The sequence below is a fragment of the Cylas formicarius genome, unplaced genomic scaffold, assembly GCF_029955315.1.
Source record: "Cylas formicarius isolate icCylForm1 unplaced genomic scaffold, icCylForm1.1 PGA_scaffold_4__25_contigs__length_36172078, whole genome shotgun sequence".
NCBI lineage: Eukaryota > Metazoa > Arthropoda > Insecta > Coleoptera > Brentidae > Cylas > Cylas formicarius.
In genome coordinates this window covers 34127548-34145559 of record NW_026844334.1, presented here as the reverse complement: position 1 = coordinate 34145559, position 18012 = coordinate 34127548, and the positions used below count along the sequence as shown (strand labels likewise).

At 33.6% G+C, this 18012-nt stretch overlaps 1 protein-coding gene across 2 annotated transcripts in view; it reads right to left on the bottom strand.

Annotated features, from left to right (window-relative positions):
• LOC132701561 (sushi, von Willebrand factor type A, EGF and pentraxin domain-containing protein 1) overlaps window positions 1-18012 on the bottom strand; it is a 106744-nt gene that overhangs the window by 49914 nt on the left and 38818 nt on the right. For both annotated transcript variants that reach the window (XM_060669604.1, XM_060669605.1), the window contains exons 3-7: window positions 17847-17883; window positions 14325-14406; window positions 3952-4139; window positions 2264-3895; window positions 1645-2207 (exon numbers count right to left, since the gene is read on the bottom strand). In XM_060669604.1, the coding sequence (XP_060525587.1) occupies window positions 1645-2207; window positions 2264-3895; window positions 3952-4139; window positions 14325-14406; window positions 17847-17883 (2502 nt within the window). The remainder of the gene's footprint in view (window positions 1-1644; window positions 2208-2263; window positions 3896-3951; window positions 4140-14324; window positions 14407-17846; window positions 17884-18012) is intronic.

Sequence of the window (18012 nt, the reverse complement as noted above, 5' to 3'; positions counted from 1 at the left end):
AGGTTCCCCAAGGGTTTTAAAACAATTGAATGTATAGGAGAACCTGGATGATATCCTAAAATTTACATCGGACAAACAGATTCAAGAAGCTTGGAAAAATAGAAGTTCCAATTCAGAAATGCACATTTTACATCAAAAAGACATAAACTAAAATTATTGTTAACTGAATTGAAAACGTTATAATAACTGCAATTAAGCATTCATTACTAACTGTTTATATTTATCTGCCGCACCCCAATAAATAACTTGAGAAAATCTGAAGATCATTTGTTCTAACTTGGATTGTTAAATGGATTGTCACCATGTAAGAGCAGTTGATTGTTATATCTTTTAAGCGTACTAGCTGACCTAGACAATGAAAAAGCTTTCGTTTATGGAATCTGGATATAGATAGAACAGAGAAAGTTTGATTACATAAAAAAATCTACCTCGAGCCAAATTCATTGCTTGGAAACCCGATTACTGATTGGAGAATTTTATGTATGGCTTTTTTGATCTATATCACTATCAAAAACTTAAATATTTCCGTAGACTTTTGCCGAATCCATTTGAATGAAATCTGTTATGTTGGCTCGTGATGATGTTCGTAAGTTACAAGTCTCTCAAGTGTTCTTTTAATCTTGTTGATATTTTTTACCTGTATCTCTTATGTATTTTTTTCGCTGCTGTAAAACACTTGAAGTTAAGAGAGGAATTTTATCTTTTGTCTATTGTAGATGGTAGATTTGAAGACAAGTGGGGAATCTACTTTTGATGTTATGTTCTTTCGGACTTTTTGATATTTGATCAGTGACATTTTAAACATACATCAGTACTGCAGTGGCAAACGGAATACTTTGTGTAAGTGCTTCCGTTTATTCGTGTTTTGTTTGAGAGGAGAACTGCGGTGAGATTTGTTATGAGATTCGGATAGAGGCAATGATATTTATCTGGAAAGTAAAGAATTAATCACGGAAAATTTGGTGTCATGTGATGATGATAATGCATTTAGGTATCGACCAGTAAGAGTTGGTCTAAGGTTAAGCCTGGTTTTCAAACTAATTCGTACCATCTATCCCAAAAATCTTCATTACCAGAAATACACAGTTCTTCTCTTAAACAATTTACATTACCAAGATATTATATTATATTATATATTTGAAAAAATACTTCAAGCGACAGACTACCCTCTATCACCACTTGTACCGAAATCTTATATTATATACGATCGGTACAGTATACCGTGCAAGTCGAAAAATATCAACCTCACTAAAACTAAACTAAAAGCACACACAAAGATCAACCAGGCTTCCGCAAATATTAATATCATGAGTTATCGAACATAACATTCGAACGTTACACCAGATTCTATTCGATAAAACCAAAATGCATCTAGCACTTTGTTTTGTCAACACCGCAATAATATAAATCGCAATAAAGGTTCTTATCTTATATCCATTTGGGATTTGGTCATCACTGAAACAATAAAAGGAGACCAATAGACATTCAAATTTTATAGAGCAATATTGAAAACAAGAATTAATAAAACTACATAAATAAAACCACATCCAATTGCTAGGAAAATTTGAAAACATGATCGTAAGAGCAATGGCACAGGTAAATATTGAGTGATCACATCAAGTAATGCCTACGACATATGCTTACCGACTTGTCGTATCCCGCTTCGGTGCTCGAAACCGTAATCGATTCGTCAGGAATTCCGCCATTAATGAGTCCCAAATCTACCACAGGTCTGCACTCGTTCGTAGGTGCAAACCCTTTTCGACATTTGCACTGGAACGATCCTGCAGTATTGATGCATTCCGTAGACGCAACGTCGCACTGGCTGCTGATACATTCGTTAATGTCCTCGCACTTGGGAGGATTATTGAATTTTTGGTTTTCGCCACACCTCAAAATGCTATTTCCGATTAGTTTGAAACCTTTCTGGCATTGCACTCTTGCTTCGTCGTTATAAAAATACTGACGGTTTGGATCTGTTATAATGCCGTTTGGAACGTCTGGTAAAGTGGGGCATCTAGCTCTGGAGCATACGGGTACCTCCCCAGACCACGTGCCATTACTCATACAAAGTATTACTGGTGGACCACTGCGGATGTAACCTGGCTCGCATTCGTATCTAATAATAGTTCCGTAAGATCTTCCTAATCCGTTTAGGACCGTTGCATTAGCATGAGGCACCTCTGGTAGTGGTGCACACTGTGATGCTAGAAAACAGAGATATTATATTATGTTAACCTGCCCATAGCTACATTTTACTCACCGAGGCATGTAGGTTTCTTCTCCCATCTGCCGTCAGCGAGACAAGAGATTCTTTCTATTGGTTTGCCTGTGGGGAAAGCAAATCCTGCATAGCATTGATACATTGCTTGACCTTTGTAAGTGACATTAGTAGATCCGATCGAAAATCCATTGTCGATCTGTGGGACTGGTCCGCAATAAACTTCTTGGCACTTTGGGATGTAACTAATCGACCAATTCCCTCCTGGCAAACATTGAGTGGTAAGTCTGTTTCGTCCGGTAGCAAATTCTTGACCGGCAGGACAGTTAAACGTTATGACGGTACCAAAGGCGGTATCTCTACTGGAGGCCAGTGCTCCCATACCGGGTTGCAATTGCGGACAATCTGCGGAGAAACTCGCTTGCCAACCCTTTTTGTTGTGCAGTGCGTCGGTAGTGAATCTGACTAGCATATCTCCACTAGAAGCCGTTAAAGTAATTTTAGGCCTGGAATCCTCAGTAAATCCGCTTCCCGGATGAAGTCTCAAGCCGCTAGTACTGGGTCCGTCAAATACCTGAACAAAATCGGTCTTGTCGACATCGAAACTATCGAACTTGAAAGACAAAGGGCCGCCGCTGGGATTTCTGATCTTATACAGACATTCTTGGTTGCTCGGATAATTTTCTATACCAAGAGCGGGTGATGTTATGGTGCCATTGCGTGCTACGATGGTAGCCTTACAGCCTTGTGTGTACCGAATCCGAAAACCACGCTTCGAATCACCCAAACTTGTTTTGAAGTAGATGTATAGTTTGCTGTGCGTAGACATTATTACCCCTGGATTATTTTCAGATTTACCCGTTAATCGAGCAATTGGCGTACTTTTAGGGGAGTCTCCGTCGCGTACGTAAATGTAGTCTCGATTATCGTCTAAATCAAGGTCGTCAACTTCCAATGTAATAATTTTTCCATTTTGTGCTTGTAATATATAGAGACATTCCAATCCTCCCGGATACTGGTCCGGATAACCGGGACTTTTTAGCACCTGTCCTTGAGGAGTCGCCCTGAGGATACCTCCACACGTTTGGGGCTCAGTTTTCCAGGAAGCCCTAAAACCTTTTCTTTCTACCGACGCGTCCGTACTAAATTTCACAATCATAAAATTCGACGCTGATACAAATGATCTGTTAGTTAAGTCCTGTCTTCCCGATAAAGTGGCCAAATTTACCGAGGTGTCTTCAGTGCGCCCACCGACGAGGATTTGTACGGTGTCGAAGGTTTTTTCCGTTTCAAATTCTTGAAACTGCAATAGGATATTATGTCCCTCCGGTCCCTCCAATGTCCATTTGCAGTTGGTAAGAGGGGCATATTTATGCGGATAGTATGGCGATTCCACAACATCGCCACTGCTCGCGAGATAAAAGTTACAATTAGTAGCACAGTCTATTTCGTCTGAACCATCTCCGCAGTCGTCTTGCTTATCGCATTTGAATTTCTCGTTAATGCAGTTTCCGTTTGAGCAATGGAACGAACCCGATGGACAAGCTTTGGCCCTACACATGAAAGGTAGAAGACTCTCACAAGTTGTTAGTTCCCATGACTGTTTTTCTTCGGTCACTATCACGTCGACGCATTCTCCAGACGACGGATTTGGTTGATTTAGCGACCAGAATCCTAAAATTTTAAATTATTGCTTAGATAGAATTTTACAGTAATTTAGTTGCGCTTACCCGAATACTGGGACACCAGTGTTCCTGCAGCCGATTCCAAGGTATTGGTCCTTAGGTCGTCTAAAGAAGCCAATCCTAGCCAGTAATTATTAGCAGTTCTCCTGTCGATAGATACTGAAGAAATAGCGATCGTCGCTGTTAAATTATTTTCAGCGTAAGATTCAACTGCCATTAAGTCACTCCCGTACCTGAAACAAGTGGCACGTGCGTTACCTTAATGGGAATTTCAGGATAAGTCAAATAATTCTATAAATTCTTCTCCATTTAGCGTTAATTTTTGAATTGCCTCCCAAAAGTATTTCATTCCCATGTCCTGAATAATGCTAGGGGATCGAAAAGCAAGCGTAGAAGTGCATGGATACAACAGATATTCTTAATAGTTATTTCGCTTTCCTTTCATATAGTTGCGACTTATGCACAAACCACAAATTAATAATGACCTGAATAATGCAGAGAATTTCTGAAGGTATTAGCTAATGGTACATAAAGATCGTTAACCAATACCTGTTTTGAAATTGTGTTTACCTTGATTTTTATCTCGATAATAACACTCAAACTTGCTTCAAAATAGCTTATCAAAAAATTTAATTTTGATACAATAAAAATTGGGCATAATAATAATAATCGAGTTTATTGAGATAAATCAATAAACAATGCTTAAAGTAAGTCTTTGTCAAAGGACTATTAAATTATTATTAACATATTAAGCCTAAGTTAGTCTATACAATTCAAGGAAACAAGATGGATAAAAGAAGGAGAAGTGGTTTAAAGTTGTTAGGAATATTGTTATAAATTTTGAGCTTGGAACGAAAACCATTTTTGAAGGGTGGAATCGAATATTACGATTATGTGGGGTTCGGGATATTAATTTATTTTTTAATAATGGAATTATGAAATTATACAGTGTGTCCGCGAATGGGTTGCCCAAGTTCACAAAATCTATTTTATTCATTTTACGACCAAAAATATCATCCTTTCTAAAAAGTTGGGTTTGTTGAGAAAATGAATGCACAATGAAACATGTTAAATCAGATTTACGGGGTGTTAAAAAATTAGGAAAATATGGAAATTATAAAAGTTGCCTTTAAATTAGTATACAGACAAAATTAAAATATCCAAATAACAATTGCAATATTCAGTTCGTGGATTGCCTCTTCTAGGCGCTTTTTAATATTTTCCTATTATGTGCAAGATTACATGAGTAAACGTTTTGTTTTAAGGCACACCATAAAAAAGATGTCCACATTCCGCCAAAAAGACCATTTAACCATTGTTTGATCAATGCTGTGCAATGAGCAGGGCAGCCGTCTTGTCACTAAAACATAGTATTACGTACTCTAAAATATGTAAGACAAAATTTTCCTAAATGTTTTCGTAACGGTAACCTAGTTTGTAATTAGGATTGTCGTAAGCCCAATGACTGTCCATTTGCAAAAAATGTAGATGAATAGGTAAAAAAAATAAATCTATGAAACTATCCATAAACATAACTTTAACCATCTTTCTTCATCTCCAGATTCTAGTGTATCCGCACCTTTGGCTTAAAGCTTCTATTCACTTTTTTTGAGATCGCTATCCATGGACACACTGTATTTTTTTTTCAAAAATGAAACAAACAAAAAAGAATATTTTTTTCAAAACTTAAATATAAAGCTAAAAATTTTAAAAATTTAGTTTTATATATTTTTGAGATGCTCTTGACTAATGTTTTTTCCAAAAATTTATAGAGTTGCCCATTAAAAAATATAAGTTTGGGTAATTCTTCGAAAAAAACCAACCCACTTTTTATTTTTCTCATAAATTGCGCGGCATCTTTTGTTTTTCAAAAAAGTAACACAGTGTCGTGAAAACCGCATCCCTCTTTACTAACAAGATTGCTTTCGAAAAATCTGGCTGGGCAGGGCAAGTTCGTTGGATGGAGCTTCGCGATATCTTGTCTTAAAGGGACGCATTGTCTTTCTATCGTGCTCCTACGGAGCACTATGGAACTTTTATATTGTGTACACCCTGTATAAAGTCTCTTTTACTTATCGCCGAATTTCAAAGTTACGACAAACTTTGATAAATATAAAAAATTGTACAAGTAATAATGATTTCCAATTATAATAATAATTATATAAATGGAAATTTTCAGGGTCTGCTCGATTTTTTACCCATAATTGACACACCCTGTACATAATTGAAAAAAATCCGCAAATCGAAGTTATAGACCTGGATCTTCCACGTTTCCTGGTCCAAGAATTTACCCTCTTGACTGAGCCCCCGAAATAGCGATTTTAAAATGAATTTTTTCATATATCTCGAGCAGCGTATGTGATACAAAAATTGTAGCTCTTGTGCGGCCTATGACACTGTTTAAACCGACTAGCCAGATTTTTTACAATTTTTGATTTGCGGTTAATAATTTACTCTATAAAAGAACAATTTTCTAGGTCTTTTAGATTTTTGCCTTTAATTTGAAAACCTTGTATATAATCGAAAAAATGCCTGAAATAAATGTTATTGCAGTGGATTTTCCGCGCTTGTTGGTTAAAGAATTTTGCCGATCGGTTATGGAGGACAACATATATTTCTAGAAGCCAAAATTACAAGAAAAAATTTCAAAAAAATTAAAAAAATACTGGGTTAAATTTGATTGCACCCAATTTCCACTGTTTAAATTTAGGATAATTAACACATTTCTCATTTTGCACGGAATATCGGGAACACCCCGTACAATAGGTGAAAACCTTAAATACAAAAGTTTTAGCTGTCTATGCGGGCTATATCGCAATGTAAAAGAAGGTGACATCTAAATCATAGTATTTCAGTTATAACCAATTTTCAATAAAAGGGGGACCCTTTTTCCGGAGAACGGAGAACGGACAAACACACACAAAAAAAATTTTTTTTGGCGGTGATCATTTCTGTACCGACGGCGATCTCATAGGACCTACCGTTCGATTCGAAAGTAAAACTGGACACTGGAATACTGGATTTGGCAAAGTAAAGTTCTCGCCTTTTGTTATTCTCATATCGTACCAACTAATCATTTTTCAGGGCGGCAAAATCTCGTCAGTCGACATATTGCATTGCATTGCATGTTGTCTACTCTCGTTCGGCAAATATTAATTTACCAGATAAAAATCTCGCGTTACCTAATATTCAGACAATGATTGACTATCTTTACTTCGCCGGCAACTTTAAAATGTAGGTCTCCCATCTGAACGAGCGCACAGGTGTAAGAATGTTGCTGTGCTTGTATAGCCGGAGGCCTGTTCGAACAGTTTCTACTGCCAAACGGAGAAAACGTCACTCGTAAAGCAAGGTACTTCAAATATTTGCTTCGGTAGTTTAAGATTTCTTTTTTAGGTAGTTTTGGTAGGCACCTAATTCATATTTACAATTTATGCTGCAAATTTTGTACAGAAAGGAAAGGTTTATCTAAAAAATTTACATTTCATATAGATTGGCAAATAATTTTCATTTTTCATTTTATTATTAATTATATTATATTAATAAAATATTAAAAATTAAATATATATAAAGAATATCATTTTTTTAAACCTCTTGATAAAAAATACCTCAGCGTCAGTTTTAAAATAGCAATAATTAAATTATTTATTAATGGGGCAATAAATAAATCCCCAGATTTTTCATTTCTTATTTATTTTGGAAGGTGAATAAATGAAAGTTAACTTTTATATGTACACTTCGCATCACGTCACCGGGAACGTCGATGTAATATAGCAACTAACATAAATTTGAAAATTTTTCGTTATATTGTAATCAGTGGGTCTTCCCAGCGCGATATTTTTACGATGTCAGCATTACAACATTACAAAAAATTATGGTGAAAGCCGAAAATAATTTTGAATCATTAGGTTGAGTGAATACTCCAAAAAATCCAAATTAAAGATCTCACTATTAAAGTTCGTTTAATTTAACAATAGCATTTGTCAAAATTGGTTAGCCCAATCAAAGGTTACACCTTAGACGCCAATCTGCAAATAACTTAAAAACTTTTATTTAATAACAACAAATTGACATTTTTAAAATTTTAATTGATTTATTGTTTGCATTCGCTTCAATTAATGAAAAATGCTCAAAACAACATTTTTTTTGTATTTATTTATATTTACTTATATTGTGCATTAGGTCACCGTTGAGAACCTAATGGGGTCGATATTATTACTGGAATTCCCCGAATCGCCAAGTCTCGTATTGGGGATATTCCGTGAAGAGAGTTATAGGTAAGTTTGGCATCACAAACGCATAATAATTTATTATAAAATACATATTATTATTAAATAGCGATAGATTATAAGATATTACTTAAATACTTTTTTACCTAGTTAATTAAAAGTAATCAATTGATCAGTCGATTAAGAAGTGGTCAATTGACCTGTCTTAACACTATGAATATGCCTAGAAGCCAATAATTTTTTTTTTCCAGAAGACCTTTCTATTAATAGTAATGGAAGGTTATCTCGAACTCAGAAAGACAAGAAAACTACAGGGTGCTTCAAAATCGTAGGCGGTGATTCTTTGTTTAAAGAGTCAAGCCAACCGTTTTGTTTTTATTTGAAAAACGAAAATAGGACAACAAAACATGACGAAAGTAGTACTTTTACAAAAATACACTTCCTGCATTTTTTTAAGCCTTTTGAATTGAGTGTAGGGAATTTAATTTGACTACTACTGTTTTACTCATTTTAAGGAAAATTTATTTTATGTAATATTTATAAACTTTTGTCTCCTGCAATTTTTTCATAATGCCAACAGTATTCGAGAAAAAAAAATCTATTAAAAGCAATGTATAACCTCTGTGTTTCTTATTATTGCTTTATTTGACTATTGATAAATTTTATGGATTCCTCCTTTGTCGAACTTGCTGACGAATCGATTTATTGTTTATAATGGTATTGTGTACTCCTGGCATCTGAAATGGAATTTTGTTTTTGACGGAGATGTTGTGAGATTTTTGGATAATTGGTAAAACTGGTTTTAACGTTATATTTCTTAAGAACATTTGATATGTGGTCAGTGATGCGTTGAATGTAAGAAAGTGGCAGGTGTGGGGTTGCTTTCGTTCTTATTTTCATTGGAAGGTGGTGAAGTGTATTATGTGATAGATTGCTTAATATCTCTAATGCGGAGTTTATTCGAGAGAAGATCGGGTGTAAGGTGTTCTGATCCTGCCTATAGTGACTTGGATCAAGATTGTTTTACTGCTCCGTAAGTAAAAGCGTTGATAACTGTAGATTTTTGGGAGTAGGTTTTCTGTAAACAAAATATCACAATGTTAGTCTGATTTTCAATTAATAACAATATCTAAGAATGAGAAATTATTATTAATTTCTAATTCAATGATAAATATAATAAACGTTCGTTAGGGTGTATAATATGTTAATGGCTAAGAAAATCTCGGACGAATTTTTGGGCCATGAGGACCAAATATTGAAAATAACATCAACGTAGCGCTTCCATAATCTTCGGTTTACATAGAAGGGGTCAAGAGTTTTCTTCTCCAATCTTTCATTATAATTGCATTGACTGGCGATAATGGACAACCATAAATTTGACTGTTATAAGTCAAATATATTCTAGGCAAGCATTTTTCAATTAGGGTTAAGATGAGAACTTTTGATTCCACATTGGAGGATTTTAATATATCTGAAATAATGTTCAGAGCTTCAGGAATAGGCCTTCAGTAAAAAGGGACTCTACGTCTATGTGAATGTTTACTATTGTTCAATGAAATGAAAGAAATGAAGTACCAAACTATCAGTTTTCCCGGTAAAAGATTTTAATATAGAAGCTAGATATTTTACCAGAAAACCAATGTCAATCAAATAAAATCGGGCTGGGCTAGAATAATATGAAAGCGCCTTCAGACTGCAATCAATTCTTCTGAGCATCCATAGAAATCTCTCGTCATGATCTTTAACCAATAGGGAAATCATTCTGGGCAATGGTCATGTTCTTCCTTTAGCTGTGCCTCTCAAATACTATATAAGTATTTACGGAATAGAATGCGAGCCAGTTTTAGTTAATAAAGGAGAGGGAGAAGGAGACAATAGGATTATTGGCGAAACGCCACCAAGTTCGACTTATCAACAACCCACGCAGAAGGATTTCAAAAATTTGTAAATAGTATTACAGAATAATGGTAAATTACACAAATTACACAAATTACACAAATGGCAAATTTGAATTCTATGTAGGTTCATGCAAACTTAAGCTTGTCGTGTTTATATAGGAGTGTACCTTTATCGTAGAGTTTATCATCACTACGTGTTTAACATCAAATGCTACATAAGTATCTAAAACAAGAGTTTTGACACTGCGGAGTTCGAACAGGCGGATTGAAATTCTTGTGCTAAATATTATTCAAGCGCAACCGGAGACAAGCACCATAAAAAAGAGATCGAATCGAGGCTGACTTTTTACCCATGGTTTTACCGAATAAAAACAAATAAATACGGACAAATTCTTATTTGTTTATTTTTTTTTGTGACGAAGGTAGTTTTTCAAGGGACTCAATTCAAAACTGTGAATTCAGTAACAGATTGCAGATCAATATCAGTTTGCCATTGACATTTGATTAGCACATTAGCCTTTCTACGTTTAAGATTAACTGGTGAGTCCTATGCTCGGTTTCTACATGAATAATTATGTCCTTTGCTAAAAATGTAGCTCTGTCTATGCAAGATGGGGCCCCAGCACATTTCAGCTAAATCGTAGGTATGAAAACTACTTAATAGGACTATAGTATCTGGAGATTTTTAAGACGACGTTTCGGCAAGAATGTAGCACTAGCCGTTAATTTAAAACTGAGCGGTACGGTCGAATTTACCCCTAGAAGGCAGCTTCTATGAATTTTCTCTTCGTCCAGTGAGTTTCCTTTTGTAGAATTCTGGCATCGGTCCATTTGATTCTGCGAAGTTCTCTCAAAGTTTGTCCACGTCTTGTGTTCTGCCATTTTACATCTAGTGGTCGCTTCGTTTCGCTTACGTAAGATTTTTCATACTCGCAGGCACTTCGTATATACAGTTTTTGTTGTCTGTGATATTCCTCGTGGTTTTGTTTTCGTTATTAAACTTTTTGTAATTTGTCCACAACAGAAGGCGGTTTTGACGTTGTATTTTTGTGCAATTCTTTTGATCTTTTTTAAAAAATTCCTTTTTGGAACGGTCATTAGTTGGTTGTGGCTGGACTCTGATTTATGTGCAACTTGGTATTGACACTTAGTGATGACGTCTTCAATGAGTCCCCGTTTTGCGTTAGATTTTCTTTAATTCGTTCAACTTCGTCGTTAAGTAGAGTTTGGTTGCTGCATACAGTGATTGGATTATTCCTCATTTGGTTGTTACTGAGTGGTTGGATGACGTGTTTAGATATCAAGGTCTGGGTCACGAGATGGCATGGCTCCATTTTTATCTTTCTCCATTGCGCATTTTTTTGGCCGAGTGACGCCATTAATCTGATCCAGGAAATGTTCTAGCTGTACCCAGTCTTTGTCCAGTCTTGTATATTCCATATATTACAAAAGGTCAATGGTCCCCAACCGATGACGTTGCTTCCTCGCTACCTAACATCCTACTAGCCGAAACGTATTAAAAACGTTTTTAGACAATGGAGTTCCAAACGCTACCTTTAGAGAAACATTAGACGTTTATTAATAAATTAATAATATTAAATAAATAACTAAATTTGTTGTGTTGTGCTTTGATCTATTGTTTCAGGAATGTTAATTAAAATATTATTGTTAAAGTCTAATTGTGACACCAACCAACTATATAATTCTTATAAAACAATTTTCTTTTTGGCATACAATGCTTTACGTTTTTATTTTACTTGGAAACTGTGAGCTTAATGAAAAAATTTCAGGTTACAAAAAGTTTTCTAATGAATACGTCTATCGAAACAATTTTTTTGTCATTGAGTAAATTTTTCTTTAAATTAGGTTAAACAATTAAGTTGGACTGTCTAATTCCAATCCCCTACATGCGTTTTAAAAATATAAAAAACTTTTCAGATAGAGTTTTTATATAATAATAATACTTCTGCAATATTTTATTGTTCTATTTATTTTCCTTTTTAAAAATAAATCGAAAATATTGACTAATGGTTGACTTTTGATCCAACCTTTATATCTTTTATTCTAAACAAGGAATCGTTCTCTTAAGTTTCTCGCATTTGTTTTGAAACACCCTGTATACGATGTTGTTATTGACGGTTGGCTAAAAAGCGATTGCTTTGGAAGTCCTAATTACTTAATTTTTACGATTCATAAAATAACGATATTGATTTTATTTTTTTATATTTTACTTTCAATTTTCATTTTAAATTGTCTCCCTCCTCCTAAAATGATTTTAATTTTGTTGTCATTAATTTGGTAAATTGTTGTTGAATTATGATTTTGTAATTATTTTATGTTTTTATAAGCTTTTTATATATAGGGTGATACTAACAATGTAGCAAAATGCAAAAGCAACTAAAGTAAAATTTATCTACATATTTATTACAAGTTTCAATTATGCAGGGTATTTCACAAAAATGTGATAGTAACTGCTAAGTTCGCATCCAATGGTAACAATTTGTGTTAATGCGATTTGGAAAATTTTGGACAATAGCATAGTTTTTGTTAAAAAATAATAAATAAATTGATTTTCAATGTTCTTTTTCAAATCTGACATTTTTTATAAAAAATATTAAAAAGGTTATTTTAAAAAAAATGTAAAATTTCATTTTTTCTTACGTTTTCCCAACCTAACATTTTTTTTTGGTACACTCTAATTTAAAGAAAAAGGAATCAAACTAGTTAGATGGATTAGACTGAATACTAATAATAATAATACTAATAAAGTGTTTTCTTAAAATTCATCTAACGAAAACTAACCTAAAATGGCATTTGTCAAACCTGTCATATAATATAATATTTATCTTCAACTTTTGTAATAGTGATATTTATAGTTGTTTGAGTATTTGTATAAATTGTATTTTATATATATGAGGCGTGTTCACAAATAAAGGCGACTTTCGAAATTGGGCGGGCTAAGTACATCCGATCTTCGATATTTTTTTTGTCATGTTGGTACACATATCGCTACCATGTGTTCACAGTTTCAGCCAGTTTGCAAGTTTACTTTTTTTTGTGAGACAGAAGCGTTAGATGTGTTTTGCGTGCTCGGCGATTTTCTGCTGTCAACAAAAATCGAGCAAAGAATTTGCATACAATTTGGTGTACATATGAAACACAGTGCTGCAAAACACTTGAAATGTTGACAACGGCATACGGTGGATCTATTTGGTGGTACAAGCTGTTCCAAGACGGCGGAGAAGACATCGAAGCGTTGAAGAAGTGACGCAAATGGTGTAGAAAGATCGTCGAATCACTATTTGAGAAGTGACTGAAGACCCAAGTTTTGGGCATGAAATGGGTACAGGAAATTTGTTCCGAAACTGCTTAATTTTGAACAAACAACTTGTGATGGATCACGGCTATATGGTTATGATGTCGAAACCAAAGCCCGGTCGTCCCAATAAAAGAACTCAGAATCGCCAAGACCGAAAAAAGCACGTCAAATATCAAGGTTTTGCTTACTGATTTCTTTGATTATCTTGGCGTATTACATCAAGACTTCTTACCAAAAGATCATACGATCAATAAAGAGTTTTACTTTGAAATTATGCGCCGTTTGCGAGAAGTAATACGAAGACAACGTTCGGAATTATGGGAAACAAAATCATGAATTTGGCATCGTTGTTTGTATTTAACTTTTTGGGAAAAAACAAAACCACTATCATGCCTCAGCCACCATATTCACAGGAAATGGCCCCCTGCGACTTTTTCCTGTTGCCAAAACCCATGAAAGGAAGAAGGAGATAAAGAAAAAATCACTCGAAGAACTCAAGGCTATACGAGAAAGTACTTCGAGCATTGGAAAAAATGTTGGCACAAGTGGGGGGGGGGGGTTACTTTGAGGGGGACAAGTATAATTTTGATAAATAAATAAATACTTTTTGATCAAACTTAATCGTCGCCTTACTATTTGAACATTCCCCGTATATTTTAAAACCCAAGTATAAAAACAAGTGTATTAATTGAAGACCACAAAGTAGATTCAATTTTGCGTTTACGTTGTCAAGACCTTATAAAAGCCCCGTAGGAATTAATAGATTTAATTTAGAATTAATAATAATAATAATAATAATAATAATAATACATGTATTTTTTCCAATAACATGAATTAGTACAATGATATAGTCATTAAAAAAATGCATAGTTTTGTTGACTTTTTTTCAAAATATTGTAAATATTGTAAACATTTTACGCTATATCGTTACCGTGTGTACGTATTTCGTATTAGCCTAGAATAATTTCTTACCTTCTGCATAACTCTGCTGCTTTCTCCCAAGAATGCCTGATGTTAAAGAATTTATAACAATACAGACCTCGAAGCTCCCATCCTAGAAAAGAACAGTGCAGTGTTAGTTTACGAATGGATTAAAGACGACTTCAACATAAACTTTTTATTTTTTGATCAGGCAGTAATAACTATTGTAAAACTTTAATATAGTTTCAACAGAATTTCGTAACATTAGCTAAACCATTACCGGATTTATTTTGATGACAGAATTCATGTCGACTGCATCTTTGTGTAACTATGTTTTGCACTTCTAGATCGAGGAGCGTGTTTTTTGTAACATTGGCAACACCTTGGCAGGTTTCTCGGCGGTGATTTGATAGTTTGCCTCAGTGGTTGATGACGCGGCCCTGACATTTTTGTAAATTCCTGCTGAGCGTACGGAACCGGTACAAAAATGTGAATGCTTGGGTAATAATGAAATATTCCTACCGCATTGTCGTAGATAGCAATGTTGTCGGATTTATTTATCGGAACAGCAATTTGTTTACAATAGCGAATCTTATTACGCTCTCATCTGCCGAAGGTTGGCGATCCAAACGGTAATCGTTATTCGCCTGATTTTGAGTACTTTTTGTTATTACACAGTAAACGAAATTTTGAGTAGTGTATTTCATACACTTGAAAACTAAATTTTGGGATTTTTATTATGAATGCATTGAAATTGTTAATATTTAATACTTTGACCCATCTATGGTGAAAATATATTATACAGGGGGTAAGCATGACCTTCAAAAAATGGTTTTCGTATTAAAAAAATATATTTATAACTCGTATATTTTATTTTAAGTCTAACTAAACCTATGTAATATCCTATGCTAAGTTTGTTTTTTCATTAATTACTTAAATTCACGAAGATTAATTTTGAAACTAGAGAATCAACAAGTAATACAAGTAAATAGAATGTATTACCAATTACAAAACGTTTTCTGCCTCCCGTAAACATGGTTTCAATTTAAGTTATAGTAAAAATGCTATTGCGGGATCTTATTTTCACACGACATCCATGGAATAAAAAGAACTAATATAATTGTTACAGTGGTCAGGAGCGTTTAGATCTTGACTGAATAAGAAATATTAGGAGTTGACCATTAGCCCTAAGAGAATATAGGTTGTTGTATCCTGCAACATATTTTTTCACGAATTGTTAGTAACCTTGAACGTGGAGTGGTAGTCAATTATCAAAAACGCTGTCCAATAATTGTCCTAACACAAGAGAATGTAGAATATATATTGAAGAAAACAATGAAAATTGTTTCCCGAGATCTTCCGGATATTAGTAATACTAGTGTTTAAATGGTAATTAAACTGCGTAATTTTGTGCAAACGAAAAGATTAAAAAAAAAAGTTAAAGATGATGACCAGAATTTCATTTGGATTTTAAATAATAAATTAAATTAAATGAACTTCCAGAGTATATTGTATTGTATTGTATTGTGTATTGTATATATTCGATTAATAAACAACTCACGCAGGAGGAATGCAGAAGATTTGAAAATTGTATTTTTTTAACGCCAAGCTCTTTTATTCATATTTGAGTTTAGGATAAAAATATTAAGGTGAGTTGGTAAGTTTTGTATGAATATTTAATCGAAGATATTGTCTTCTCTGAAAATTATTTTTTAAAAAGTTTATTGAAATTCGTTAAACCTTTTTGGAGATACGCACATTACTTACCACTTTCCTTGCGGAGATAGTTTAATTTTTCCCAGCTTTAAGACAGTGCTCACTGTAACTATGGTGAACATTAAGCATTTTTTTACAACCCGAGTTTTAAAGTTCAAGGGAACAATTACGGATCCTGGATTTACCTATTTTTTTTTTTTCGATTTCTTAGGACCGTCTATTTCACTAGTACCGTACCTCGCTGCGCCTACTGGGACACCCGGTTCATAGTGAACATGAATAAGGAAGCCAAAAATTGTTTAGGCAAACTACAAAATGCGATTATAGTTATTTTCTTCTAGAAAATGGAGGAACAATGAACACAAAATCTCCAAGACCCACATTAAAAAATTATACGATCCCGTCTGTTTTTATGGTAATATTGATTGTGAAAGTATATTCGTAGGCATTGTTACTAAATATCTTGTTGTTAGCAGCAGTGACTCAGTTATGGCACTCCTAAAAATTCTCCTCTAAGGATTACGTGAACATGAATGAATGTCTATGAAAAGAAATTAATAATTATAGACATGTTTTTAGGTACGTTTGTATTACAAGACAATTTTTGGTTTCCGTCGGTATATTTGTCATATGTTTCATATTTTGCATATCGCATATTGCTAAGATTAAGTTTAAAAGTAGAAAGAACTCAGACTATAAAAAATTATAATTATGGTAAATATTTTGTGTATTTTGAACACTGCTTTATTCTTTACTCTATGAAAAGAAGTGAATAATTATAGACATGTTTGTAGGTGCGTTTATTTACAAGAAAATTTTTGTTTCAATCATATTCGAACATCATAATTTCATGTTATATTTGTCATATAAAAAGAATTAGGATATTTGAGATATTTCTGATTTTAAATGTAAAATTTTCACAATTTAATGGGGCGCTGCATATTACGGAGCTTTATGTAAGTTTTGCCGAAGTTATTAGAACCATTATAATTATTTTCCCTTTTGTGGCAGCTCTTTTAAGGCATATATCGGATAAATTATTTTTACGCCCAAATGAGTGTTTATAACCAATATAATTTTGTAATTGCTGCAAGTTAGTTAACATAAATCATATAAATGAAGTCTGTGAATTCAGCTCTTCTAATTTTTATGAAAGCAGGCAAAAAAATAAGAGTTCCAGTTGTGGCATCGTGACTTCAAAAAACCGGCGTAAAATATTTTAAAAATATGATTGACAACATTTCTATTATACAAGAAATAAAATTAATGTTATAACTATGTTACAAGTATTTGGGTTGACGAACTAAATTGTCTCTGTATTTTATGTACGTTATGATTGTTTTTTTTATAATGTTAATTGTTTTTTGTCGGTCACAGTTAGGTAGGTGGTGTAGCATTTCATTTTAAAAAATCATTTTATTTAACATTTTAAATTTCAATCTAAGTTTTGAAAATTTTTGAATTTAACTTTACTAAAGTATTGTTTTATAATAATTCTTGTAGGATAATATTTTCATCAAATAGTAATACGGCGTTCTATAGCTTCCTATAATACTTGTTTTAAAATAGGTAATCCTAATGGCTGCAAGTATTATAAATTTCTACGACCTAAAAGAATACTTTATTCACACAAAACACGCTCTTAGTCCGCACAAATAGAAAGTATTTCTATAGAAGCGCATCGGTTTTATACGCAGCTTTGATGGCCTATGATATTCAGTACGCTGCGTTTGAGTTCCACTTGTAAACTTTAATTCTGTACTGTAAGCTAGCAATTATTGTCTCAAACGTTACTGATCAAAACCTAATCAACTAATTAATCAGAATACCTAAATGATACAATAAAAAAATACTTACCATTTGGACAGGTGAATAGACTATTTGAATTTGAATTCTGCAACAAAAATTACAGTTAATACTGAACTTTCAGCGATTGAATTGTTAATGTTTTTAGTCTTTTGTTCTTACTATCATAAATACGTACTAGAGCATCCACTCATAAAATATTTACCGTTATTTACAG